The sequence below is a fragment of the Colletotrichum acutatum genome (genome assembly GCF_030867785.1).
Source record: "Colletotrichum acutatum strain CBS 112980 chromosome Unknown BDZ83scaffold_8, whole genome shotgun sequence".
NCBI lineage: Eukaryota > Fungi > Ascomycota > Sordariomycetes > Glomerellales > Glomerellaceae > Colletotrichum > Colletotrichum acutatum.
Window position 1 is genome coordinate 416,770 of NW_026849002.1, and position 12,549 is coordinate 429,318.

Here is a 12,549-nt window from a genome sequence, read left to right on the forward strand (position 1 = left end):
CTTGATTGAGATGCAGGTACATGTCGTCGAGCACGGGCGATGCCATACTCTCATCCAGGATGCTGATTCTCGAGTAGACGGGCAACCGTTTTGCGTCGAAGCCAGCCTGGCATGGTCCTTGCACTGCCCGCCGCACATATGCTTTCTGCTTGATTCTCAACCGGGCCGTTAGTGTTGCTTCCGCCGTCGAAGGGAATTATACGCGAGAGAAAACGCTGTGTGCGTCGTTGGTTCCTTTCAACTCGTATGCACAGCCCACTAAGCGCGCAGGCGACAGGGACACAAGGCAGTCGTCAGCGTGATAGCGAGTGATCGAGTTGAGCCGTAGACGTGATGCTGAGAAAATGATCACCGAGTCGGCGATCTGAATTGTACAAACACGTACGCCCAAGTAACGTGTGATAGAAAGCTTTGGCTTACTCGCTACATCCCCTCGTGCCCCCAGTGTTGATACAACTGATACATTCCCCAGACTTTTTTGGACCCTTCAGGATGTGGTTTCGGTCCGGCTTCAGCATCATGGTACTCGCGCACGGCTGGAGGATCTCAACGCGGAGGACTCAAAACGATGGTTCTTGACCTCTGGTGTAAGTCAGCAGCAGGTCAAGCATATCCGGGAAGAGGGGATATCCTTGAATAGAGACTGCTGCAGGCATCCGTGAAGTAAGCCAAGGTAGTGGTAGCGAAGGGAGGCTGCAGCTAGCAGTGCCGAGGACGGAGAAGCACAAAGATTCGCCAAGGGACTGTCGGCGGCCGTTGACAAGGTAAGGTAGATGACAGTCGGAGGCTTGATGCGTGGGCTTGCGGTGAGCTAAGGTAGGCCTGGCTTCTGTTGCTTGAGCCAGGTCGAGGTACCTGCATCTTCGGGCCGTAATCCAGACAAAGTACCGTTGTACCAGAGGGGGTCCTCCTAGGTAACTTGGGTACCTGTGGAGAGAGAGAGAGAGAGAGAGAGAGAGAGAGAGAGAGGCGTCTCGAAGGCCACAAGTCTGTACAGTGTGAGAGATACCGTGTCCCAACCCGGGGTCGATCGCGGAAGTCCCCATCTCCAAATTCAAGGTTGGTACAGATGAGTTTGGTGAGGCAGGCATGTTGGTGAGGAAGGTAAGTAGAGTGAGGTAAGGTGAGGTAAGGTAGGGTATGGCAAGTACCTGAGTATTCTCACGCCCCCAGAGCTACCACCCACCCCCCTTCCAAGAGGAGAGACAACCCCGGCAAGTCTAAGGTAGTTTTTGGCCAGACCTAGAGTGGGAAGCAACCATCACACCCACACCCACGTACACCCCCTGCAGCTTTCACCTCCTTCTTCCTCCTCCTCAAGACATCGTCCCACAAAAATTGCTGGGCCTTCCACACCACAACCAACCGTCCTCGGCCAATTCTATAAGGTGACTTCGTCGCTTCCTGAGAGGAAGGTGGCGCTTTCTTCCCCAATTCAGGACTTCCTTCCACCCCCATGGACTACTCCAGATTCATCCTGGCGCGGACCATGTTGTCTCCCTCAAATCTCTCCCGCAATAAGTCCCGGATATCCTCCGTTGCCATCCGCATCCACGTTGGGTCCCGCTTGATCTGATCTCTTATTTATGACCATCGGCACAGCCAGCTTCAAACCAAGATTCTTCCATCACAGCCCAGAAATAAGTCACCACTTTATCAGAACCTTATTTGATTTGTTACTCAATATCTCCAAGAGACACAAGGGCACGCAAGACACCCCCTAACAACCTATTGATACGGCATTCTACCTTACACCGCCATTTACATTCATCATGGCGTTGACATTCAACCCTGGCAACATCGTTGCTCGTGACATTGATCCTACCCAAGTGCACCCCGAGATCCTTAAGATTGTGACAGAGATCTTGGACCTTCGCCTCAACACATTCGAGTCCACCATTGCCGTCTCTGCAAGAGATTACTTTGCTTTTGGAGAGGAGGGCCGGCTCTTCATGGCATTGCAGATGGGGTACGTATCCATTTCTACTTTGTGTCTGTCTTATAATGGCCTTTCATAAGGTCTCTAACATTCATCACAGGCGCATGTTGGGCCAATCTGTCATGTGGGTTAAGGACGGCATGCATTCCAGCGTCGATAGATGGGTTCTTGGGCCTTGTGAGAGGTTCATTGCCGGTCCACACATGATTGTCTCGGTCAACGGTATTGCTGTCGTCGTCCCTCGACCACCACCACAACTCCTCGAAGAAGCACCGGGTGCAACAACCCAGTTTGCCAACGCTCCTGAACGAAGAGTCAAGATCACACGACCTCCCAACGCCTTCATCCTCTACCGCAGCGACTACCAAGCACAAATCAAACAGATGAATCCTCAACTTCAGAACAATGACATCTGTAAGTGCCTAAAGTTTAATAGCCTTGTACCATCTCACTGACCTTTGAAAAGCCGGAATCCTAGGCAAAGCTTGGAACAACGAGTCCCATGAAGTCCGCGAAAGATATAAGGCTCTCGCAAAAGCCTACAAGGAGCGCCACAACAAGATGCACCCTGACTATAGGTACACTCCACGCAAGCCTTCCGAAAAGCGCCGTCGCAACCGGAGAAGCACTTCAGCCTGATCGTCTCCACCACCTCGTTTTTGAGATGGAGCCCAAGGATCGTAGGACCAAGAAGCGGTCCATCACAGCGTCGCTGCATAGGTTCCTACCATGCTAAGTCGCGATGACTGTGCAATAATCTTAGCGACTACAAGTTGCTGCGAAGGAGTACCCTCGTCTGCTGCTTTAGGCCGAATGTCCCTCTCCTTCCCTCAAAGCCATATCCCAGCTCGCGCCGAGGAAGTCAAAAAAACACCAACACCAGATGTTCGGGCCAGGACTAAGCAGACATGCCGTGGTCAGCTGAAGCAAAAGAAACGTCTTCTGCTACCTTATGGGCCTGTCAAGACCAGGAAAGGCTCAACTTTGTGTAAGGCTCCGGAGCCGCTTCGTGCGATTTCATCAGCTCTACTCACAAGATGGGCGTATTCCGGACGCATCATCGAGCGGGGGCGGTGGCGGCGCTCTTGATGGAGTTCATGCAAAGAGTGCGCAACTTCAATAAGAGCAAGACACGAAAGGATGGAGCAATCCGCGTTGTCGCTGCCAAAGAATCGGATGTCTATCTCTGCCATGATACGAAGATGAGCTAGCACAATAGCGATATAGATTGTTTGATAGATTTACTCAAACAATAATTGAATCATAATGTTCATGTCTCATTACTTTAATCATCTTCTTCTGCACGACTAAAGTACCTAGCTGTCTATTTTCGACGGTAATGTGTGCAACTCGTCACATGCCATCCGCCGAGTTCCGCGTGCCTCTATATCGCCCCTTGGAATGTATAAACTACGACGCCTGAGACTGGCTTTTTTTCCAATCACTGCTCCATATGAAAGTACCGCATCTCCACTCCGTCCCCTTTTCCTTTTCTCCGGATTTCCCCAGAGGACGAGCGCAAATGAAGAAAGACCTGCCTATGCGGATCATCAGCTATGAATGGGGAAGGGGGCCAGAAAGGTCGGGATATGTCGGGGAAGAGGGAGAGGAGGGTAGGACAGGGCCTCGGTGGGCGCATAAAGGAGCGCAAGAAGGGGTTAAGGCGTATGTATGTGTGGCGTGTGGTGTGGCCGGGTTGGATTGTAGTTGGGTGTTTAGACTTACCGCAGTTGACGCCCGGTTTCTTGGTCTGGAAGCTGATGCAGGGCTCCCCGTGCTCGCACTTTGGCACGACTCTCTTCCCCAGGTTGAACTTTGACCAAGACTCCTTGACCTCGATGGGGTCAAAGACCTTTTCCGAGGTCGTCGTCTCGAACGGCTTCGGGGAGAATGAAGGAAACGTGGGGTCTTTGCCGCCACCGTTGCTGCCGGGCTGTTCTACCGTGCCCGCCCCTTCTGATAGTCCCGAGAGGGAACGCATTGGGCCAGCAGCAGCAGTAACGCCACTTGCGGCTTTGTTCTTGGTGATGGGCGATGGTGGATGATTGGTTCTCGCCGCGTCTGCTTCGGCGAGTGAAGACTGGGTTGGTGGTAGTTGTGGCGGGTTCTTTGGCTTGAAGAAGCCCATGAGGGTGCTCTGGGCCTTACCGTCGGATTCGCTGGTTTTCGACTTCTTGGGGGCTCGTTTAGCAGATGCTGCCGATTCGGCTGGTCGTTTTACGAGCGGGTTGGTGCTTTGTGACGAAGAGGGGATCGACTTGGGGGGTGGTAACCTTCCGGTATTGGACTGCATGGATGCCTGTGAGGCGGCGGGCGCATCTTCGGTCGTCGTCGTTGCCTGCGAGGCTTCCGGGTCTTGCGTCTCCTGAGTCGTCACGGGGTAGTCGCCATCGTCTTCGGTTGGAAGACTGTGTGACTCGAGGTGAATTGGTACGGGGCTTTGTGCTGGTTTTGGGGCGGGCTTCTTCATAAACATGTCGCGGATGTTGCGTCTTCGGTCGAACTCGGGGATGAGCTTTGCGGATAGGGGGAGTAGGTCCTTTTGTGACCATTCCCTGAGCCGCTGGCCGTCCTGGAACATACCGCTGGGGTTCATCACGTCGAGGACGGGTGATTTCTTGCCGTCTGTTGTCACGACGTCATTCATGACTGCGAATACGGGGCAGTGGTCAGATCCCATCAACCCCTCCTGAATGTTGGAATCGGTGAACCAGTCCTTGATGCCCGACGAACATAGGATATAGTCTATCCGGCTGCCGTTGTTCGCCGGGCGAGTATTCCTCTTTGTGTCCCAACAAGTGAACATGCTTTGCCGGGTGGGGTGGAAGATGCGGGTCAGGTCATGGAGGACGGGCGTCTCCTTTCCTTCATCGCGTTCGCCGACGACCTGGCCACCGACGAGGAGCTGGTTGATGAACCGCCGGCTTGGCCCCTGCATCCACTCCTCGACAGTCATGCCCTCCTTGCGGAGCGTCTCCCTGAGGTTGCAAGTGTCCATCTCCTCGCGGATGACGTTGAGGTCACCCGTCAAGATGACCTGTTTCCCAGCCGCGACGAGGTTCCTCACGCGGGCGTCAAGGGCGCCGAGGTAACCCAGCCGGAAGTCGTCGCGAGACGAGTCGCGGGTCGCGGGGCTGTAGGTGCCGATGAGCACAAAGGCCGGGAACTCGAGGATGACGCAACGGCCTTCCGAGTCGAGCGTCGCCTCGTCTACTTCGCTAGAGAGCTGGCTCGCGCGCGGGTAACCGCCGATCTGCTGGTCTTCCGGCAGGTCACGGAAGCTGGTGGTTGAGTTTGGGGCTGGGAGGACGCCTGTGATACCTTCTTCGGCACGGATGGGGCAGCATGTTGCGTTCCGGGTGTATATCGCGACACCGGAATATCCTGAGGCGAGAAGTGAGAAACATACCGAGGGACGATGACTGTTGTGGGCTTACCCTTTTTGTATTTAGGGAGGCTGAAAAATACATCCCAGCCAGGGACTAGTACCATATCATCTTTGAGGTCTTTGCGCTGGATTTTCGTCTCTTGCATGACAACGATGTCCGCCTCGAGGGTTTCGAACATTGCCTGTAAGCCATGGTCAGGAATAGTGGGAATCCGCGAGTAAAGAGGATCACGGACCTGAAATGTTCGTTGTATGCTCCATGGTTGATATCCAAATGGATTCCTTGCTAGTGTCAATTGAAGTGCATGGATATCCTCAGTTGAAGTTGACATACCTGATGCCGTTGACTGTGGCACAGCGGTCGTGAGTGAGCGGGAGCGTCTGTTAAATGCTAGTGGCCCAACTCACCATTCCATGTCACAATACGCAACCCCATCCTGGCCGGTAATTCGATTGCTCCTGGTATCACGATTGAGGAAGACTCGAAATCACAAACGCCGAAATCACGTCGCTTTCATGCCCATGCCAGAGATGTCAAAGGTTAAGTTGCTGCATGAAACCCAGAGGTTCAAGTGCTATCTTCGTCTCCAATTGTGTGAATGGATGACTGGGGGATCAAGATTGCGAGTGGAATTTCAAAAGAATCAAGATGCATGAGAACCGACGCTGGGACGCCTCAATTAAACTGTTAAGACCTGGTCAACGCGACGTAGCTGCCGTCATTGAAGTGGTGAACGCGACGGTCTGCGCGATGTCCCGTGATTGCCTACGCACGTGACCGAGTACGACATCCTGCAAGTCACTGCAACTTCTTGGGCGCAACATATATTACTCCATCTCCATGATGTATTGCTCAACGTGAATGAAAATTTACAATTATTGCAATAATTCTTTTACTGATCATTCAATGTGAAGAAATCAGGTACTTGAGTCTAAGTCAGGAAGGTAAGCCGAGACGAGCATCTGGTGTTGGTTCAAGTACGTACCGAACCCGGGCCCTCCCTTCCTGCTTTCTCCGCAAATGACCTGACATCATTTAGTCATCCCCAAAGACCTTCTTGAAGCCTAACAATCCAGGCACTTCCAAGGCCGTGAATGTTCCCGCTAGCCGAGCTCTGGATAGAGAATGACCTGATCCTCCGACATTCGACTTCACAAAACCTCGAAATCCACCACCAACGCCCACCCGGCCGAATCGAAACCTCTCCCCTCCACCAGTATCTTCAAAACACAACAATGCAGCGTCAGCTCCTCTCCGCCGCCGCCCGCGCCGCCCGCGCCCCGGCCGTCCGCTCCACCGTCCAGCGCCGCTTCGCCAGCACCACCGAGAACGCCTTCATCAAGGAGCGTGAGGCTGCCAAGCATCACGCCGCGCAAACTACCGGTTCGTTCTCTCCGCCCTATTCGAGTCCGATATACTTCAATGTTTCGAGTTTTGGGAGCCAATTGGGCTCAATTGACCCCTCGAGCGGCGAAGGGAGGACCTGGACCGGATACAACATGGAGGGAAAAACATGAGATGCTAACACATTGAGTAGGCCTCTGGCGCAAGATCTCCATCTAGTATGCACACCACCCCTCCATAATTCTCAGTCGAGGTCTCCTCGAGCACCGAACCTGTCGTCCCGCTCGATATCTGCCCAGCCATCTCAGCCAATGCCGCTATAACTGAGTATCACGCAGCAGCCGGAAAAGAGCGCGGGATTTGATTCGGGAACTGCTGGGGAGCCATGGGACACTGATATCAAGAGTGCAAATGCTAACTCGACGCTCTTCACTTTCCACAGCGCCTGCATCCCCGCCCTCGGCCTCGCTGCCGCCAACGCCTACGTCCTCTGGAACGAGCACTGGGACCACTGGAGCCACATGCCCCCTCTGGAGGAGCGCGTCGAGTACTCTTACCAGAACATCCGCACCAAGAACTACCAATGGGGCAACGGTGACAAGACCATCTTGTATGTTTTCTCGGAGCCGGGCATGAAATTGAATTCGTTGAACAGACTAACACTCAAAACAGCTGGAACGACAACGTCAACTACCACAACCCCGACAAGGCTTAAACTAAGCCCGTCTAGTATGAACGTGATATCGCTGAATTCAGGAGACGAAGGAGCGATCCATAGACTCGGGGTGTGACACGCCTGCTGAGGGGGTAGACTATCCTGTACATTTTCCCTATGTCACAACAATCGAGAGATGCGGCCTTTTTTAAAAAGTTCAGGAGCGCCACCGTGAAGGGTATTGATGTCTTGTGCTACGTGAATATGCGGCTCATCGTACTCCCCTCCAGATATGGCGGGGGGTGCTAAGATGTTATATCGCAAGCGCTGCCGCCTCCTTTCGCAGAGCCACATACGCAGCCGCATAATCTGCCGCCAACACCTTATCCCCCGCAACCTTCATGACGGTCGCCTTCTTGGCCATCATCTCACACTGCCTCGTAATATCCTCAATGCTCGAATAATGATCGAACGCCTTTTGTATGGCACCCGTAGCCCGGGTCAGGTACTCCCGCCTCTTGGCCGACTGCGGCGCCATCGTCCCCGCGATGCCCATGTTGGCGTCGGCAAGGTACGAGTACAGCTGCCCGCTCAGCGCCGCGGAATCACACTCGAGGCTCCGCGGCAGGACGGCCGTGAGGAGCTGCACCGAGGCTTCGAACTCGCCCAGCGACGTCAGGATATTCGCAATGGCGCCGATGGCCTGCCACAGGCAGGACACCAGTCTCGCCCTCCACGCCATGCTCGCCGCGCGCATCGCGATCGTGAAGCCCCGCTGCGGACGGCCGCACTTGTCGTACAGGTGGACCTTGATGAGCATGAGCCGCACGCGGAGCGAAATGTCTCTCTTATCGTCGCGAATCGCCGCCAGCATGTCTTCGACCTTGTTGAAAGCCGCCTGTAGGTCGCCTCGCCGTGTGAGGCAGTCAATGTGGAGGAAGTCGACGACGAAGGCCATATCCGGTTCCAAGTCATCTTTTTTTGACTGCAAGAGCTGCGAGAGAAGCTGTTCTGCGCCGTCGAGGTTGTTATGGTGCAGGTCCCGCTTCAGCTTGATAATGCCCCGGTATTTGTACCAGTATTGGCTCGGTTTCCATGATCGCAGGGCATTCTCGTCGAGGGCCTCTAGTTTCTGCAACGCCTCATCAAACTTGCCTCTCGCAGCGAGCTGCGATGCCAAACGAGATGTGACCTTGAGCTCGTCGTCGAATATTGAATGTCTCGCGTGACACCGTAAGAAAATCTCACAGTCCATGGCCGAGAGCTGCGACAGCCCCAGCCTATCCCACAGAGCAATCAGGATGGAGAGCTGGGCGCCGAACATATTCTTCATGTTTCGCTCGACGATGAGGTGGGAGCTGCGGACCACGAGTTCGACCGATGTCGCCACGCTCTCGCCGTTAGCGAGGCCGAGCTTCGCCTCGCTGAGCAGCACCGAGGCCCACAACGTCCACATGCCCGTCTCTTTTGCCTTGACCCGTAGGTAGGAAAGACTCTCCTTAGCCGTGCCGAGTAGGCTGTCTGCCTCCAGATCTCTCACAAGGTCCGGATGGGCTCTGCCAAAATGGAATAGCCAGCTAAGTGCAAAGTTTAGACAGGTCATGTCGCGGTTCTCGCGGGCCGTTGATACGGTTTCGAGCATGGCTGCGACAGCTTCTCTGTAGCACCCAAAGTCTGCTTGCAAAACTGCCAGGTTCATCAAGGCGTATTGATAGAATAGTCTGTCTCGGTTCTGCATCGTGTAGTCAAAGTATTGATGGAGAAAATCGAATGCTGTAGGATAGTCGCCCGATCTCCAGGCATCAAGGAAACTGTAGAGTTTTAAAAGGGTATTCCCCAATAACGAATGAAGTAACTTGCCTCAGATAATGCCTCAAGCTAGGCACGAGAAAACTGTCGCCTAGAAGGTCATGGAACTGGTTCCTCAGTTCTAATGGTATTCGGTTGCCGAATTCTTCTCTCGTCAGCCTTGAATCCAAAAGACCTGGAGAGATTTACTCACTCTGCATCTGCTCGATCTGGAACTCCAGTAAGAGCTCAATGTCGTCTGTGCTTACCGGCACAGCAGCAGGAGTACCGTTCCTCACCATATCGCCATAGACGACAGACGTGAGCGCCGCAACACCTTCCAAGTCCCACTCCGACTGCTCGCCTGTCATGAGAACATTATCGAAGCTAAGCCGGCCAAAGGAAGGGTTCCTCTTCCGGAGGTACCCCGCCGTAGGCTGCCGATACTGCACAAAATCCGTCCAGAGCTGCGTCGCGTCGTGGAAAAGCAGCCTCGTGAACTCGAGCTGGCACCGCCGCACAAACTGACCCAGCGGCGAGTTTCTCGACAGCGTGATCCCGTGCTTCTGCTGCTGCTCCTGCAACAACTGTGCGGCAATGGTCTCGTCACCACCCGCCGCCCGCAGCAGCTCTTCTTTCGTCTTGGCCAGGCACTGCGACTGGCGCGCGAAGAAGTCGTGGAGGAGGTCGAGAGAATTGATCCCCCATAGCTTGGCGAGGAACGTGTCCCAGAGCTTCCGCCCCGGCAGGCCGACGACAACGGAGTGGGCGCTCAGGAGCTTTTCAAAGTCCTTAATGCCGATGACGAGGCTGACGGTGCTCTCGGCTTTCCTCCAGCGCGTGTCCTTGCTGGCGGTATTGGTGAAAGACTGAGGGTCCGGGTCGAGCAGATGTGACGTGATGAAGGAGAGCACGGGGATGATTGCCGTGGCGGGGACATGTTCGTCCGTGTACAGCTCGATGAGAGCGAGGAGGCCAATCTTGGCAGGCGTAAGGTATCGAGCCATTGTGGACTTTGCTCCCGAAAGATACGCAGCTTCATCAGATATTTAGGCCCAATAAAGTTGGCTTGCCCGGAAGCTCATCGGATGGCGTGAACGGTGAACCCGTGAGCGTCGCGGTTGACCATGTCACTTGAGCTAGGTGAGGTGAAGCAGCACGGCGCGTCGCGCCTACGTCAAGTAAAGGTCCCGTAGCAACCGAAAATCAACCAGAAGATGTCAGACGGGGGAGGAGTGATTTTAAAGCACGAAAACAATGTCTGAAATCTTGGCGGCTAGAGCTCTTCCGTTTGTTAGTCTCGATGTTGTCAGTGAGGTTTCTGTGATGTTGGGCGTCCCCACAGAAGCCAGTGAGAAATGTGATTGGCCACCAATGTTTGAATAGACCAAGAACGTGTCTCGCGACTACCTCCATTACACACATCGCTATCGAGTATTATACGTCGAAGTAGTAATTTCTCTCATAGGAAGACGGCTTATTCTAATTGAATGGCAAATATTCAAAAAATACACCAGCGCTTCACCGAATAAGACTTTTTCTGAAGTGCTACGTTGGACGATGTCATCTCTTCCCCGAAGCATTCCATCTTCAATGGTTCTTGACATGATGCATTACATTTGTACGTTATCTTACAGATATTGCTACAATATTTGATGATTTGCTGAGATCTTCGGCCGGGCTGGCTGCTGAATTCAGATTTCCTCCCAAGCCAGAATGTGCCCTCTAGCGAACCTGCTCTGTTCAGGAGCTTGTGATGCATTCCCAGACCGGCACTCCCGATATCGAAGTCGGCATCCGTTTAAAGACTCTCCGAATTTCTCACGTTTCCTTCCAACGAACGCTCTCCCCCTGCCGATTCCTCAACTCGCTCTCCCGCGCCTCTCTCGCCTCCTGCGCAGCCAAAATATCACTCCCACTGCCCCCATCAACCTCATCAACGTCATTCGTCGCCCAAATTCTCTCAATACAAAGCTCAAACGGTCCCGGCACCCGATCCGTAAGTCCCACGCCCACCGTCGTGACCTTGGACCGCAGCATCTCCGTCTGCGGCTCAATGACGAAGCCATGATTCGTCCTTACGAACTCGTTCCACTTGACAAACACCGTCTCCCACTCCCCAGGCCGCTTTGCGAACAGCCTGTGCTGGTGCAGGTCCGTCGGTACCACCGAATCCGTCTGCAGGTTGATAAAGTAGCTCCGGCCGTCCGATTTGACGCGCATCGCGAGGTAGGAGTACGGGTCAATGTCCCAGACGGCCTTGCCGAAGAGCGTGGGCTTCTGGTCTGGCGTCCGCCATGCCGCGAAACCTGTGCGTTGGATTTTCGGGTCGTTTTTGGGGAGGTCTGTTGATATTGTGCCGTGGAAGCGGGCGTGGCCTGCGCTTGTCGTCGGTGTGCTTTGTGGTGATGTTGTCGTCACTGTTGAGGAAGGGGAGGAGGACACCCAGTCGAGGGCGCTGTGGGAGAAGCCGCCAATTTCTTGGTCGGACAAGAGTTTGCAGTCGTCGGTCGAGCCCGGTGCGCGGAAGTCTTGGAGGATGTAGGGACCCGAGGGGCCCTTGATGCCTTCGGCTTTTGCGACTGCGCAATGTTGCGTTAGCTTTCTTGACATGTACGATCCTGGTAAGAAATGGTGGCCTACCAATACTTGCGCGACGCTTAAATTCGTCCATTGTTCGGGAGAATATGCCCTTGGCCATCAGCGAGGGCGTCGCGCGCATCTTTGCGGTCGTTTCGCCGGCGCCGCCGACAGGTTCGCCTTCTAGGTGATTTTTCGGCTGTTCGGGTTCGAGGCTCGCTCGCGCGATGCGCCCGTGGTGCTGTCGAGTCTGTGGTTGACGGTTGGCAATCGACCTTTGTGCCTCTCTGCGTGTCCTCTTTTGGCAAGAAATTTGGCGAGTTCAGCTCTCCAGTTACGATCTTCAACCTTTGCTCAGATTAATATCCCTGGCTGCTTGCCTTGGAGCTTTCGGCATCAATGTAAGGTACATGGGTACAACGAGCTCCAGCTTCCACGCGGGGGAAAGAAAGACCGTGTTCCGCCTTTAACGACATCCCGTCTCGTCGGAGTCCATACCACTCCCTACAGCAACAGCAATTTGTTTGAAGACATTACAGTTCAAGTCGTGTCATGGAAAATGCGTAAATTTGTTCAGGGTAACATTAATATTTTCTTTCAGTCTGATTCCGTCAATTCATTATACTGCTGAGCTTGAAATGGCCTCGGACCTTTAACAGGCCGATTCCCAGAGAACCCCCGTTCTGTCTGTAAACCTTCAGCAGACTGAGAGAGCATGATCACGCGCCAGCATCACTAAGGCCGTTTTCGGACAGGGCTATTAATATGCACCGTGCCTATAAGAATGGTATTGCGTTCAATGTATCGCAATCACATGCCAAGTGGGAGGCTCAAAATGGTCTACTCAAGCGTGC

The 12,549-nt window shown here is 54.0% G+C and overlaps 5 protein-coding genes across 5 annotated transcripts; 2 read left to right on the plus strand and 3 right to left on the minus strand.

Annotated features, from left to right (window-relative positions):
• Nucleotides 1–1,772: 1,772 nt before the first annotated feature.
• On the plus strand, nucleotides 1,773–2,554 carry BDZ83DRAFT_549903 (HMG box protein; the record flags this gene model as incomplete). The annotated part of the gene is made up of 3 exons (XM_060503480.1): nucleotides 1,773–1,969; nucleotides 2,040–2,353; nucleotides 2,406–2,554. Coding segments are annotated over 3 exons (660 nt in total), but the record flags the coding sequence as incomplete, so codon positions are not given.
• Nucleotides 2,555–3,156: 602 nt separating this feature from the next.
• BDZ83DRAFT_603194 (Endonuclease/exonuclease/phosphatase) lies at nucleotides 3,157–6,240 on the minus strand. The gene is made up of 6 exons (XM_060507214.1): nucleotides 5,736–6,240; nucleotides 5,662–5,674; nucleotides 5,564–5,609; nucleotides 5,377–5,509; nucleotides 3,665–5,323; nucleotides 3,157–3,477 (listed from the first exon to the last, which is right to left on the minus strand). Exons 1-6 carry the CDS (start codon nucleotides 5,761–5,763, stop codon nucleotides 3,350–3,352), a joined length of 2,007 nt encoding a protein of 668 aa, XP_060370191.1. The 5' UTR covers nucleotides 5,764–6,240; the 3' UTR covers nucleotides 3,157–3,349.
• A 323-nt stretch (nucleotides 6,241–6,563) lies between these two features.
• BDZ83DRAFT_747764 (cytochrome c oxidase subunit VIa) lies at nucleotides 6,564–7,387 on the plus strand (the record flags this gene model as incomplete). The annotated part of the gene is made up of 4 exons (XM_060513500.1): nucleotides 6,564–6,711; nucleotides 6,866–6,890; nucleotides 7,115–7,282; nucleotides 7,345–7,387. The coding sequence occupies 4 exons, from the start codon at nucleotides 6,564–6,566 to the stop codon at nucleotides 7,385–7,387; spliced, it is 384 nt and encodes a 127-aa protein (XP_060370192.1).
• BDZ83DRAFT_424305 (anaphase-promoting complex protein) lies at nucleotides 7,210–10,221 on the minus strand. The gene is made up of 4 exons (XM_060503001.1): nucleotides 9,330–10,221; nucleotides 9,188–9,281; nucleotides 7,417–9,138; nucleotides 7,210–7,282 (listed from the first exon to the last, which is right to left on the minus strand). The coding sequence occupies exons 1-3, from the start codon at nucleotides 10,120–10,122 to the stop codon at nucleotides 7,641–7,643; spliced, it is 2,385 nt and encodes a 794-aa protein (XP_060370193.1). The 5' UTR covers nucleotides 10,123–10,221; the 3' UTR covers nucleotides 7,210–7,282; nucleotides 7,417–7,640.
• A 468-nt stretch (nucleotides 10,222–10,689) lies between these two features.
• On the minus strand, nucleotides 10,690–12,191 carry BDZ83DRAFT_603218 (complex I intermediate-associated protein 30). The gene is made up of 2 exons (XM_060507215.1): nucleotides 11,759–12,191; nucleotides 10,690–11,697 (listed from the first exon to the last, which is right to left on the minus strand). The coding sequence occupies exons 1-2, from the start codon at nucleotides 11,835–11,837 to the stop codon at nucleotides 10,937–10,939; spliced, it is 840 nt and encodes a 279-aa protein (XP_060370194.1). The 5' UTR covers nucleotides 11,838–12,191; the 3' UTR covers nucleotides 10,690–10,936.
• Between the last annotated feature and the right edge of the window lie 358 nt (nucleotides 12,192–12,549).